The 15,954-nt window shown below is 28.4% G+C and overlaps 1 protein-coding gene across 1 annotated transcript; it reads right to left on the bottom strand.

Annotated features, from left to right (window-relative positions):
* Positions 1 to 269: 269 nt before the first annotated feature.
* Positions 270 to 6,291, bottom strand: LOC123299644 (probable actin-related protein 2/3 complex subunit 2). The gene is made up of 6 exons (XM_044881915.1): positions 6,218 to 6,291; positions 5,820 to 5,913; positions 5,318 to 5,604; positions 3,613 to 3,833; positions 2,767 to 2,968; positions 270 to 1,442 (listed from the first exon to the last, which is right to left on the bottom strand). Exons 1-6 carry the CDS (start codon positions 6,289 to 6,291, stop codon positions 1,415 to 1,417), a joined length of 906 nt encoding a protein of 301 aa, XP_044737850.1. The 3' UTR covers positions 270 to 1,414.
* Between the last annotated feature and the right edge of the window lie 9,663 nt (positions 6,292 to 15,954).

Raw genomic sequence — 15,954 nt, 5'->3', positions numbered from 1 at the left:
CGCGTACACTTTTTATCAGACTTGACTATCTGGGTTTCTATTATTTTTCAAACTAGATAATGATTCTAACTTTGAATATGTTATTTTATCATGTCGAAAGTTTCGCTTCGCACAAGAATACTTTATTTTTCGACTTAAATCGAATGATTTAAACTTATAGCGCATATTTTTAACGATTGTAGATTATAAAATATTAATAAATAGCGTAAAATTTATTGAAGTATGTAAAAATAAAAATAATTGCAATTAAAAAAAAATAATAAAAGTTTTTATTTACGATTTTAGAGAAGTACAGTTGTAGTTATAGAATAAATATATGAAACAAATAAAAAAATAAAAACAATAAATTGCAACAGTTTGAATGAAGTAGTCGGCGATTTAACGAATAATAGAGTTTGTTTGTTTTGTATTTTAAGTGGAGTAGAGTAAAATGTCGCGTTGTGTATGGCGAAATGTTTAAATATGGAAACATTTAAGGGTTTCTACGAAACCTGTTAACTTCTTGGCGATTTCAAAAGCACAATTAATTGATACAAATAATTCCAATACAACGTGCCACAAGAATCAACGATGTAACTGCAATAATAAAGGAACGCGCGTTCGTAATATAATACTTCATAGTGGACTTTATAATCGGTGGCATCCCAAAATATTGTGTCACGTGCCATTGGTTCGCAATCCCTGTTTTAGTACAAAACACTTGTATGGCGTAGCATTTAAAAATAACATCAAAAATCCTTTACACTGAGTTTTATCGAATTTGGAGGTAATAAATTAAACTGGCAAACACATTATACATGTATACGTAATTTATAACACTCAGATAATGTTCAATTATGTCTTCGACCTAATGTAGGCTTCTATTTCTATTTTCTAGTCACGATACGTTAGCATAAAATACAAAACAAACCCCTCAAAAATGACGTGTGTAATACTATTTAGTCCATTCTACCCAGAGAAAAAATAATGATTAAAAAAGATTTTTTTTAAATAACTTGAGCTTAATTGAATTTGATTGAATTTTTAAAATCCATCAGAATGTAACTTCTGACATATTATCTGGTTGTGTAGTTTTTATTTCTCTCACAATCATTTTTTAAAATAATATTTTGTGTTTTTATACAAATGTCTCTTTTCAAATCACACACATATTAAATAAATTAATATCGCGCGATGATTGCATCTCTCGCGACATCTGTGCGAGAGGAAATGTGTTATAGTTTAATAATTAAATTTTTTTTTTTGTACAATAGCACATATATTTTTTGTTTGTTTTTACAATAATATTGGAAGAGTGTTTGTTTGAATAGTTACCCCTTCCAATATTGACTTTCATTTCATTTTCAACAATCGTTCTTACCTATTTACGTTTTGTGTTGTTATTTTGTTTTGTATTAAATTAATAATCACTGGATCATTCTTTTCTGATAAAAGTTCTACCTCTGTAATATGAAAAGAGAAAATTAGTTTAAATAATCAGATACCTCTTGTTTATACTTTTTCGGAGATTAAAAATTAAAATCTGAAATTTATTTTTTGGGGTGACTCTAACTTTAAACTTAAATTAAACAAGCTTTATATGATTCGCTGAACAGTGCATGTATAAGACAATTCTTCAGTGACTCGACGAAGATCGGGTTCGACAGGATCGATGGCATTGTTTGTATTTGCTTTTAAGAACATTCAAACAAACCTCATATTTCAACAACATTTGATTCATATTGACTGTATGAGCCAACGAAAAACACATAGTACACGGTAAGTAGCTCGAACTGAATATTAATTTTGATAAAAAAAAGTAAAATAATTTGCATGTGTTGTGCAAAAAGGAAATGAAACATCGCACGTTGAAAGCATAGGGGGTCGTCTCAAACGCACTTTTCACCTGAGCCTGTCATTTCCATAGCAAGAGGCTCTGTAATTTATTGAATCAAAGAATTGCTAGAACAAGCCATTCGACTGTGCTCGCTGGAAACTCACTAGAGCACAGATGAGAAGGGTGGTTGGACACTTGACAGGACACTGTCGATTGATCTACCACCTTCATAGCATAGTGATCTCTGATAATCCCACTTGTAGAGCCTGTATGGAAGAACGATGAAACTCCCATACATGTTATTTGTAACTGCAGAAAACTACGGACCATCAGGTTTAGAAAGTTTAGGTCCGAAATCTTGGATCCAAAAGTCCTGAGAGAAATCTCGGCGGGGAAGCAGTGATTTTTGTGCGTAGCGTCTGACCTCGACAGAATCCTATAGCTTCATCTGATTAAAATAGTATCACTTAGTTGGAGCCATATCGTCTTTAAGTGACAGGTTGTTCTCAAGGAGGGCACAGCGGACCCCTTGGTCTAGGTGACAGGGACCCATTTGCGGTACCCTTCTTATGTATAATTATTATGTATTGTTCAATCATGCATAGTGAGTTGCAGTTGCCATTTGACTGGTGTTATATATCAAACAAAATGGCATGAAATACTAGCTCAAATAATAAAAAATGTTTAAACATATCTCAAATACAAGTTGCTAATTTAAGTTTAAGTACTCTAAATGAAAAACAATACTTTTCCAAATGACCAATGCTTGATTATCTATGAAAATTAATAGTTCTAAGTCTCGAAGAATTAACATTCACCTCGATAAATAAATATTTTCAACATACTTTTCATCTGGAGAAAGAAGCTTTGTGAACAAAATAAACTGAAGGATGGAAATTTTTGAACTTTGAATAATCTTGTAAAAAAGATATTTAAAAAATAATACTTACGTAATAGTCTTTTTATCCGTACGCTGTTGTTCAGGACGCGCACGATTTAGCACCTTAAGTAGATCAGAAGTTTTAGCACGCATACGACTATGAATGTACGCTTTCGAACATTTGATATGATAATGAAGGTAATCACGAAACATATGAATTAAATTTATTGTATTATCGCGTGTGGTTCGATTTGTATGTCTTGGAAATAATACTAAAAAAATTTGCTTCAAGTTATTACGAATCGTATTCATCAAATATTCAATATACCAATACTCGTATTTATTGAAAGAATAACCTCAACCTTTGTAGAACTTGAATTTTTACTTATAACTTAATTTATTTATTTATTTAATTTTTACTTACAACTTTATTTATTTAAGATAAACTAAACAAATTTCAAACAAATATAAAAAATTTTTTCCTCGAATTCTGGATTTCTTTAAACCATTAGGACCCAAAAGTCAAGAAAAATCATTTTTTTGACTATTAGACAAATATTTTCTAAGAAATTGACTAAAATTGATCCGAGAAAGCGCTCTTCCAATGGGATTTTGGACAATATCTCAAATACTATGCATCCGGCTAAATAAAATTTTTAGGCAACATTTTATTGTTGAATTGTTTCCAAGATTTTTTGATATTTCATAGATTTCCAATTTGAAGTTTTCACCATAAAACGTTCTCAACAACTTTTGTTTGAAACAATCCAAAAACATTTGCTTGAAACTTTTAATGCGATAAATGCATTTTTCGAGTTATTTGTTAATCCAGTACAGATAGTACCTTAATCTATCTGATTGCAAAGATAAAGTTATTCTCTCAACAAATAAGAACATGGATGTATTTTTATCTTACCAAATGTTACATAACCAATATTATCACCAACACTAGCATTTGTGTCTTGTAATTCTAATGGAGGTTCTTTGTGACTAAATAAGACTTGTGGTGCAGTATGTGATGCTCGCCGTCCTTCTTTTAATTCTTGCATAAATACCGTACCTAATACCACATCACTTTTGTCTCTAAACATTGTTGAAAATACAACAGTTACCCGATCAGCCTTTGCTTCTACGTACCTTAACAGAAAAAAACAAAATCGCTTTAAATTTTTACATAAAAATTAATAATTTTTTTTATCAACAGTTTTAATATCCTACGTTATTAAGTCATAGTAAAATAGTGAATATTTTTTAACAGAAATTATAAATATTTTTATTATGAAACTAATTTTTATATTTATTTCAAATTTTTGTGTACTTTGTATAAGTCAAGGACCCTAATACATGTGATACTTTTACACTTGATGAAAAAGGAGGACATGAAATGAAAAACGCACATTACACATTTCCATCCAAACAAATAGAAATAGTTCTGGTTTCTGTGAAATTTTTTCGTTTCAATTTGTTCAAAAGAAATCATAAACTCTAATCTGTAAATTAATCTTATATATTATTTCTTTAGCCAATTTTTTCCTGTTCACGTGATGTCTTCTTTATTCCTTTATTAAATTCCATGATTAACTACTCATTTTAAAGCTTATCGTGCTGGTTAATGGCGGAAAATAGACTCATGGTCTAAAAATGTACCGATTAGGAAAAACAGGCTAGATAAATAATAATCAAATTTAATTTTGTAATTTATGTAATTTATAAATCATATATCACTATCATTTCTCTAGCCTGTTTTTACCCACGGTTACCGCATTGCGGAATTTCGCAGGAATGTAACCGAATCTTTCAACGCTATTTTCCCAAACTTATAGACTTGAAAATTTGAAAGTGATCATTGGCAATAGAATACCTTTATCTTAGTATACTAACCAGGATAATATTAATATAACTTCAAGAAGTTTATCTTGAATTATTAACACTATTCTAAGCGATCAGATTGTGTAGTGACGATGACGTCCGCTCCTCATGCGGGAGGTCGTGAAGTCGACACTCATACAAGGTTATTCTTTTTTTATTTTACTTGTTACCGAAAGGGTACACAATCTTTTACTTATCGAGACTAAAAAATAAGAAAATAAATTAAAGTTTAAAAAACTAAAAAGCATGCTTTATTGTACTAATAATTGGATAGTAATTTTAATTATAATGTAAAATTCAAAGCGTGGGATGCTCAATATCTGTCAAATAAGCTAAGATAAAGAATGCGTGTGAAGAGCACCCCACGCTTTAAATGAATTTTACATTATAATTCAAATTATTATCCAATTTTTACTACAATAAAACTTGTGTTTAGTTTTTTAGACTATTATTTATTAATGATTCGTCTCAACTCGAAGTCAACATAGATTCATCCTAAAATTAATGATTTATTACACGAAACCCCTTCGAAAATTATTTTATAAGTATGAGTTAGCAATTAATAACATCACTAAAACTCAGATTTGTATCTATATATTGCCTCAATGTCCGATCAATCTTTATTTAAAATTATAGGCTTTCTAGATGACCCGTGCGATATTTTCGCAATCTCAAAAAGCAGGCACACGGGTAGGTTATAGAATTTTGTATAATAGTATGTGCTATGTGTAAACAACATAAAAATGACTTACATTGTCTCATCAGTCCTATAATTAATAACAGCCCTCGAATGTCCCTCTTCACCACGCTCTTGAAAATCAAAATATTTTTGAAATACTGATGCAAAACAATTTCGTTTTAATAAGCCAACTTTCTTAACTATTTCTTCCCAATTATCGGGAACATTTTCTAAATCAATTAGTACAGATACATTGTAACCATCTTCCGTTGTTGTCAATAACGATCCATAAATTTCTTTTAATAATTCATCAGCGCCATGTTCTTGTAATTGTTTATAAAATTTCAGGGATATACTAACCTAAAAACAAACAAGAAATTATTTGTGATAAAAATCTTTGTGAGTCATATCATAAAATTTTTGATTTTCGATGAGTCAACATTAAAAATACAAAATTTGCTCAGATTTTGACATTTAAAAATTGGGGTCACGAAAATTTTTGCTCTATTGCAAAACTATTGAAATTTTATAATAAAGACGTCTTCGACGAATTCGATTAAGAAATGAAAACTTACCCTAACTTTTTGTTTATTGCCATTTACATTCGATATATGAAATAATACACCATCAAAATCGGCAATGGTTACATCTATTGACTCAGGTTTCGCTCTAAAAAAAATTTTGTAATAAAAACCTTAAACTAGGTCGGAGAAAATTTGTATAAGTGGGGGGAAATGCATTTTGTGGGAAAAGTTTTACGAGAGATAACATAAAGTAGAACAAATTAAGTGTAAACTAAATTAATTAGGGCATTATTCCTTAAAACGTGCATATGACAGCCGATGAAATATTTTGACCCTACCCAAGGTTAGAAAACCGGTACAATATAAACTTCATGAAATCATCATAATTTAAATATAAAAAAAAAGGTAATAAAAAATTGAGTTAATGTGTGTGTGCCTGAATGACTTACCCAGCAAGAGCATTTTTGAACTTTAATGTTAACGTATCTTCGACTATTCTATTATTTATTTCTAATATAATCATGTTTGTATTAATTTACTTAAAAATATAAATTATAATTGTTTATTTTGTGTTAATAAAAAATATTTTTAATCCGACATGTATGTATCACTTAAATAACTGACTAAACTGCTGTACACTTGCTTATTCTCGCTACTTCACTTGCTGTATATATTTTCTAGTTTAGTTTAGCTCATGGGAGGCGCACAGGCGTATGCCCTCAACCAGATGATGTCATTTGCGCAAATATACTGCGTTTAAATGGCTGACCCATTCACTTTACTAGCAGTCTGGGAAGTTTAAAAATTATAATTTCTTAACTGTCATTGTCAAAATATAATATTTTTATCATTTTTATGTTGGTAATAATTGTGAATATATTCGAAATTTTGTTTTATAGTGATGTTCAGATTTATCTTTTGACTTGATTAAGGTAGTTCCCACAAAAACCTTAAGACCACCTTAAAAACTAAGATTTTTTATTTTTGTATAAAGGAGAAGATAATTGTATTTTATTAGAATCTATATTTGCATTTTTATTTACGAACTGACCTATGTTGAAACGATTGTTATAATATAACAATGGCTGCGTTTAGTCGATGTGAGCGCTCAGATATAATTTACTGAGCGCTCTTTAAAAAATGCGGTAGTGCTGCAACCCCTTAATAAATAATCCATTTTTTCCTTAAGATACATGGGGTGCTGGTGATCGAAAAACATCATATTTTCGATTGGCAGCATTAAGTTGAAAATGTGAAAATTTTGACATGATCATATTCTTATTTCAATTATTTTTCCGCTGGAAATCCCTCTCGCTTTGAAGTGTGAAATCAATATTATGCCTTTCCTTTTCTGAAGCTATATTCTGCCCAATCTTGACAACATGGAAGAATTGACTAAATCGCAACAAAACACTCTTCGCTTTGCAGATGCCAAAATTAGCTATGATTATGAGAAATGTTTTTCTAGATGTTTTAATGTATTAAGAAGAAATATTTTTTCAAGTGACTTAAAACAGCGTAACACTTGATTCGCTTGCAGAATTCAATTGATTTGATTATTGCCCAAAAGACATAAAAATCCTAATTGGAATGTTTATCGATCACTGTTGATTTAAAATGAAATTATTTACCCAGAGAATGAAGAAGGGTAAAGCGACTAGTCAGGATTGTGATAGTAGGCATGGAAAATTTTTGGAGGGTCCCGTTTGAAAAATGCCCCCGAACGGAAAAATCTCATCTTTTGAGAATGTATATAACAGAGAATCATTATTGTTTGGTAGTTTTTCGCGCGGTCTCTTAACAATTAACAATCAAGCACTTAAAATGCAATTAGGCCAAAAATTGTAGCGGGATGAATTGTTGAGTAAGCCTACACCACAAATAAAAATTTCATACGTAAGGATAAAAACGAATTTTTTACTCGGAAACTGGAAGACTCAGACAAAAATGTGTAAGAACTTTTTTTTGTTAATTCTGACTCCTATTTTGTTAATATGATAAAACTTTTTTCAGAGCGATTCGGTCAATATTACTTATTTGTTTATAAAAAATTAGTTTAAACAATATCCTACCGGGATACCCACCGGCAACCTGCACTTTTACGTTCAGGAGCACGTTTCAAACAGAATACTGCAACAATTTTCCATACGAAAATTAATCATGCTCAATGACGGATTTTGTCGGAACTTTTTTTGCTGAATATTTTGATAAATACAAATAAAAGCGTTTGGCTTAATGGAAATGGGGGTACAAAAGTCTTTAGTGAAAGCGATGAGTAAGTTGAATTGCGATCAAATTCAAAGGACTAGTATAGAGAAAGTGTACAATACATGTCGAATGGTAGAAGAAATTGAGGAGGTGGATTTAAGTAAGTAGGGATCGATAAAAAAGATTTAAAAAGGCTCACTTGCCAGATTTGAGCCTCCCTTCAATAATGTATAGGAATAAACGAAAGAAAATTATGTGAATAACCTATATAATATCAGAAATATAATTTGAAATCATAAAAACCGGATGTGGGTTATTTTTACTACATTTATATTTAATTGCTATATCCTATTTAAAGTTACTCTGATTTTACTTTCAATATGACCTTGAAATAAATTTTTTTTTTATTATAAACAAATTATAAGTCTACGATCAAAAATTAAGTGTATGAACACGCAAACAAATTGAAAAGTGCATTTATAAAATAATGTAACATGTAAAATCGGTCAAATGGGGATGTAATCATTGATGGGTATGTAAAATACTCATAAAATTTTTTATACCATGTGTATATGAAATATATCATGGTATACTAAGTTTAGTCTCAAGTTAGAAACGCTTAAAAATATTGATGCTACGAACAAAATTTTGGTAAAGGTGTTCATAGAATCACCTAATTAGGCGATTTCCGATTGCCCGTCTGTGTGGCCGTCTGTCACCATGATAACTAAAAAACGAAAGGAGATATCAAGCTGAAATTTTTATAGCGTACTTAACGTGCGTAAAAAGTGAGATCGACTTCGTAAATAAGCAACATAGGTCAATTAGGTCTTGTGTCCATCTTGTAAACAGTTAGAGAAAGAATAAAAGTGTAAATGTAAAAAATGTTCCTTATAAAACAATAAACAACTTTTGTTTGAAACGTTTTTTCGTATACATCACTGTTTACACGGCATATGTTTGTGACACGTATGCGTGGCTATCTAAGAGGGGCTATCTCTTTTTAACTTACATGACGTAAAAAAAAACAAACAATTGCGTAATCAACACTATTTATACATGGTATTTCAACAATTAACTCAGTCAATTGTTTATTTTCACTTGTTATTTATATGTTTTTATGCTATATTCAGCTACGCAATTCTGAAAATTATCAAATTTGAAATATGCTCATAAAAAAATTTTTATTTGGTAAAAACATTGATTAGATATCTTAGAATTAAAAACTCGAAGAAAATTTCATTGGAGAATAATAAATTTTCTCTTTAAAATCCTTCTGAACTATTAAGAAACCCCAGACATTGATATTTGTATATTTCTATTTTCCATTAAAACAGTTAAATTTACCTAGGTGTAAATTAATAAAATCAACCATTTTCACGCACAAAAAGCTCGAAAGATAATATTATCCAAATGCAATGAAGTGAGTTTCCCTTGAGATTTACACTAGATGAGAAATTTTAAAAATTAAATATAACAAGTGGAAACAAACAATTGACTGAGTTAATTGTTGAAATACCATGCATATACAGTGTTGATTACTCTATCACATTACACATACATACATGTCACATACATGACCTATATTGCTCATTTACGAACTTGACCTGACTTTTTACATCCTGAGTACGCTGTAAAAATTTCTTGATATCTTTTTCGTTTTTGAGTTATTGTGTTGGCAGACAGACAGACAACGGACAGACGGACAGAGGGACAGATGGACAAACGGACAGACAACCGAAAATGGACTAATTAGGTGATTTTATAAACATCTATACCAAAATTTTATTCATAGCATTAATATTTTTAAGCGTTACAAACTTGGGACTAAATTTAGTATACCTTGCATATTACGTATATATGCATGGTATAAAAATACTGAAGGCTATTTGCGTGCGCTAAATTAGCTATATCTCTATACCAGGGCTTCTTAAACTTTTGTAATTCACGACCCCATTTATGATTGCGAGTTTCTTGACGACCCCATACAAATATAAAAAAAAAAATAAATTAATATTTTTTGATGATTTATTTATTAGGTAACAATATACATATACATATGAAAATATATAAGTTTAGAATTCGTTTTGAAACATACAAAAATCTAAAATTAAAAATTGCACAAAAAATTATAAAATTGTATTTATTATAGCTTCAAAAATAAAAGTGTAAGTTAAAAATTTAATGAGATGGATGTGCCTGTTTTTTATTGCATAACAAATCAAATCTTGGTGGAATGTTTGAAACTGCTGGACGTAAAACCTCTTCAACATTTTTTATCGCTGAACGATATTGGAATTTAATATGTGTTAAAGCTGTTTCTTCAGCATTAATACCTAGAAATTTTGTTGATAATTATTTCTCGGGATTATTTCGGCTTTTAGAGATTGACAAAAATAAATTTATATTTTTTATTAATTCCAATAACATTTCATAATTCATAGTAAATGTTCATAGTAAGTTATTATAATACTCTTAATAGAAATGCAGGTACAAACAATCTTTCCGAACTAGAAGATTTTATGATATATTTATCTACGATAATTGTTATTTTATCTATATAACAATAATTTTACAAGTTAAAAAACATTTTCTGTTAAATTGTGTTCTTACCTCTCGCGACCCCAGAATTTTGCTACGCGACCCCAAATGGGGTCGCGACCCATAGTTTAAGAAGCCCTGCTCTATACCAAAGATGTGCGGTATGTATTTTTCCAGTATGAGTAATGAAAAAAAATTTAAGAATATATTATTTTTTAAAGTTAATTTCTTTGAAGTTCAGATAAAATATTATCAGAAGACTGTTTGCAAACAACTTAAAATGGATGACAAAGGATGTGTGATAAATTTTATCATTTATTATTAACGATAAAATGTATTTAATTTATCATTTAATAAAATAATTTGTGTTTACAAAATATATGCTTATATTTAAAATATGTTTAACGGTATCACTTTTATTTAAAGTTCCCCTCAAAATTTGTATGAAGGGAATCAAAAAATATTGACACAATAAGGAAAAACTTCGGGATCAGAATGATATCCTGAGTAAAATATCAAAAATCAGTTAGCCATAATTAAACTCCACGGATATTATGTTTATCGTAAATTCAAATTTAGATATCTTTTAATTGAATCTTGATAATATTTTAAACTATAATAAAGCTATTAGTATTTTATGAATATATTAATAATTAAAAAAAAATTTCTAATAGGGTGTCATCACATGCATGACTATTTTGATCATGCCGTTTGGTGGTTAAAATTATAACTATAATAAAGTTGCATGGGATGCTGTCAATACATAGGATTCTTTCTATAATTATAAATAAAAACAATTGGGTAATTATTATCGAGTTAAAATGAAAATAGTCCGCTAGGCTGCTGGAACTCATTCTACAGCTAGATACATCTGTGCTGCAAAGTTTTGCCGTAGTAAGGCTCCTAAAAATTTAGATTTTATTTTTCATAGTCTTCCCAAATCTGATGACTAATGTTGTGCAAGCTGAAAATATATTTGGTAGTGTTGAAAAATTAGATACATTAAAAGCATGGAAAGCATAGCATAAAATTTTTCAATATGAGAATTTAATGAAAGTGATTATATATTTTCAAGTAAGTAAATACACTACAAACAAAAATTAATATTTTTTTTGTAATCAAAAATTTATCTCTTAATTGTTGTAATTGTAATTATAACTGTTGGGCGTCTTTTTTAATTAAAAAATTAAAAAAATTCTACTTTTTAGTTCAAAGGAAAATGATTTCATCCATTTTTTAAAATATTATTTTATAGATGTTAAATTACGAAAATTGTTAAAAAAATCGTCAAACTTCGTGTAACTTACAAAATAGTAAAGCTGACACAAAATCAAAACTAAATGGTGCACAACGTCAAGGAAAAATTAGTCAAAGTATCAAAAAAGTTGTAAATAATATAATAATATAAAATGTTTGTACTGTTTTTAAATTTGCAACCTAAAGTCAGACATGTTTATTAAGCCACGCCTTTATGCCAGTTGTCAATTGCAAAAAAATGATAATTGATTTATGTAATCGGGGTAAGAAACAATACTTTTTAAATCAAGTAAGGAAAGAAGATTAGCGTACGCAATGTTTGTTGCCCAGGCGAAATCATAAAATTTAGAAAGGTAATGCAAGTTTTGGAGGAAAATAGTGCTATAAAAAATTATATGATATGGGACATCAATAAATATTTTTGAACGATTTTAAGCTGTAAATGTTGTTTTCAAAGGACATTTTTGAAAGTCAATAATTAAAGAATTATGGCTATAAAATGAAGATATAAAAAATATGGAGCATATTAATTAAATTACATACAAAACGTTAATAAATAATGCAATTATGTATTTATTGATACTATAATAATTTTTCAACTACTTGATTATAAACACAAATTAGAAATTTTTTTTATTAAGAATGTAATCTCGCTGTTTTAAAGAACTGCTTTGGACTTTCTAATAATTGAAAAATTAGCTCTTTGAAAAAAAAGATGAAAATGGAAGGTATTTTCGAATTAAAATTATCCAAGAAATACGTACTCGAGCCATGTACATTGAGCTATGGGACATCCTATCTTGTAAAATGATGTAATAAGGGTTTATTTTTGTAATTATTTTAATGAATAATTCAAATCGGGTATATAATATTTATTATTATTATTATTAGTCATATGGTTTTAATCATATTTGTATAACTAATTATATTATTGATGTTTTATGACCAAAAATAAACTCTACTATTTTAATGTAATTAAATTTCTATACATTTATAGTATAGGCAATGTGTATTACATACAAGTAATAACATTTGTATTATAACGATCATAATCTTGAATAATGAAGAGCTAAATAGTTATAGGCAATGTAGGCAACATTTATTACATAAAAGTATCATAACTATTATTTATAAATAAACTATTTAGAAAATAGTATGAAATATACATATTATTATTATTATTTTGTACAACAGGTTCGTATTCATGGGCACCATCGGGTGCAAGGGGGTGGACTTACAAAGAAAAAAAAAGAATTTTGTTTTAGTCATCGTTGGAATTAAAACTTTAAAAAAAATTTTTTTTAAAGGTCGCTTTTTAACAACTAGGTCATTAGCGACCGCAGAGATTTATACATTATTTACATATTTCGCTTCAAGATATTGTTTTAGATATTTCTTTGAAAATTATTTTTTTAATATTATAAAAATGGACAAAATTGCTATATACATATATCCATAAACGGGCTTCTAAAATCATATTTTCTAAGATAAATATTAAACACTTCGAAGAACGATATACTTTGATCTTTGGTTACGAACATTTTTTAAACAATTACAGTAATCTATAAAGCAAATGAGGCCATTTTTGTAGATCAGCTAATTTTCAACAAATTTTATGAGTTTGATTAAATGATTTTATGAGTTTTATTAATTAACCATTCATAAAATTAAGAATAAAAAAATTCCCACAATTCTTTGAATTTTGTCTTTTAAATTGTTCAAATATTTTAAATGGTGAGATTGTAATGGAAAAACCCTAAAGACCTCTTTTTTAGAGCGTATAATTTCCCACAAAATATGCCTTAAGATTGCTCTATATTCAATTAAAGGCAAAATATGGATTTTTTTTATGGGACTTAAACTAAAAATGGAAAACTTTGATGAGGAAAAACTTCTTATTTATTTTAAGGGCTTATATTTGAAGATATAAGTATTTCTAGAGGTGCTTAGAAACTACTTTTTCGGCATCGGAAGTTAAAAAAAAGTCGATTGTTTTAGATGCAGATGCGCTTCTCTGAATGTAATACTTGCGGCGTCCATGGTCGTATTTAAAATTATATCTTTGCAGAGAATACTTTGAATAACGAAATATTTTTCAGTCTTTTCTGAGGAAGTACTGAGAAAATGAGGCACTCTAATCTGTTACAATCTTAGATGCTATATGCGTGACTTTGATTAAATTACAAGCTATAAGGCCCAATTCTTGTCAATTTTTGACGGGTCCGGATTTTATCGATTTCCATTAGTTTTTTTGTCAATCAAACGTATGGTTTAATGTTTATAAACAATTTTCTTATATAACATTTTAAATGTATTTCAATCAAGATAAGTATTTTTGTTTTTCAATGATTTTATACGTCCCATATTCGGAAAAAAAACAATCCCAATTTGAACTAAGGACCGGTCTATCAAACCAAATATTAATCCAATACTCGATAGACTAGCAGTAACTAAGACTGAAAACACTTTGATTGCGGCCCTGCTATAGATATGCTTTGTAAACAATCTCTATATATATTTAAATGCAAAAGTAAGCATGTTTGTTTGTTTGTTTGTTTGTTACGCTTTCACGATAAAACTAGCGAATGGTTTTTAATGAAACTGTACAGTATAGCGCACACTTCAGAATAACACATGAGATATTTTATATAATGTCAAATTAATTTAATTTTTAAATTTTTTATTTTTTATTAATATATGTTTATAAATTATATCTCATGTGTTATTCTGAAGTATGACAGTTTCATTAAAAACCATTCGCTATATATATATATATTATATATATATATATTTTACCTGTGTAAAACAATTCTTACCATTATTTCGAGTGTTATATAATAAGCGAGAGCAATTTTTATCAATCTTTACGTTTAAGCCCAGCGAAGCGGGTGGGTATCACTCTAGTAAATTTATAAAAATATCAATAAAAACAGTAATTGTTACAGATTATAATTTTATTACATATCATTTTCTCTTAAATTTCTCTCAATTAAAAGAAAAATTCTTTTGATTAAATGGTATTATAACTCGTGTATAATGAGATATATTTTGTGATTCACACGAAATTTCAATAAATATAAAATAACTAGGCGTTAAATTTTTTACAAAATGATGCTTTCAAACGCAAAATATTTTCTGATTTTATTTTATTACATAATTTCTAGTAATTTCTCTAAAAGAAGGTCTACAACGAGTAAGTTTAATAAAATCAAGATTAAGGTCAATAATAATCAAGAATCAAGTTTAAAATCAAGAATCAAGTTCTTTCTCTAGTTGGCAACTTTGATTTTCGAATTATAAAATATTATGCTTTGTGAATACCAAATATTCGTTCCATGAAACAGCCTTTTCTTAAAATAATTTACGTAGTTCTAAGAGTAAATGTAAAAAATACTTTCTTAATTTTCGATAGTAAAACATAGTTTTATATTAACTCGATTATCTTAGTCAAAAAAATGGTCAACCACGGAATCCAACGGAATAAGCTGAATTTTTGTGCAAACGTTTATTTTGATAATAAAAATGTTGTCTCAAATGTCACATATTGTCACGTGAACGCGTCCTTAGATATTCAAGATCAAAGATCGTGAAAATTAGTTTTTTTGGGAATATCTCCTTTTCTTTGCTTTCAATCGTATTAACATTTTTTATAAAAGTTGTAGAGGATAAAAATGTCTACAAATTTGGTCTGAATTTTTTTTGTTTTTTTATCCTCTAGGTATAACTTTGAAAATACGTGTAAATACGATTGAATGCAAAGGAAACGAGATATTATCAAAAAACTGATTTTTACGACCTTTGACCTTGAATATCTAAGGACACTCACACGTGACTATATGTGACTTTTGAGACGACATTTGTTATATCAAAATAAAGGATTGTACCAAAATTCAGTTCATTCCGTTAGGTTCCAAGGTGAAACCCTAAGATGATTGGAGTATATCTTTACATTTAATATTTTCTAAAAGTATCAAATATTTAAAAGGTTAATTGTTTAAATACTTTACATTCTCATAGTTTACTTCCGATAGTAACACAAAGCCTTGAAGGCACCTTTACTTACAATGAAGTAAATATAAAGTTTACAAAATAAATAAATATTTTCATAATTAACCAAAAAATATTTTTTTTATTAGAAATATTCTATGGATCATGATGTCCCAATAAGGACCTTAACAAA

Source organism: Chrysoperla carnea, chromosome 5 (genome assembly GCF_905475395.1).
Source record: "Chrysoperla carnea chromosome 5, inChrCarn1.1, whole genome shotgun sequence".
NCBI lineage: Eukaryota > Metazoa > Arthropoda > Insecta > Neuroptera > Chrysopidae > Chrysoperla > Chrysoperla carnea.
This window is presented reverse-complemented; position numbering and strand designations above follow the sequence as displayed.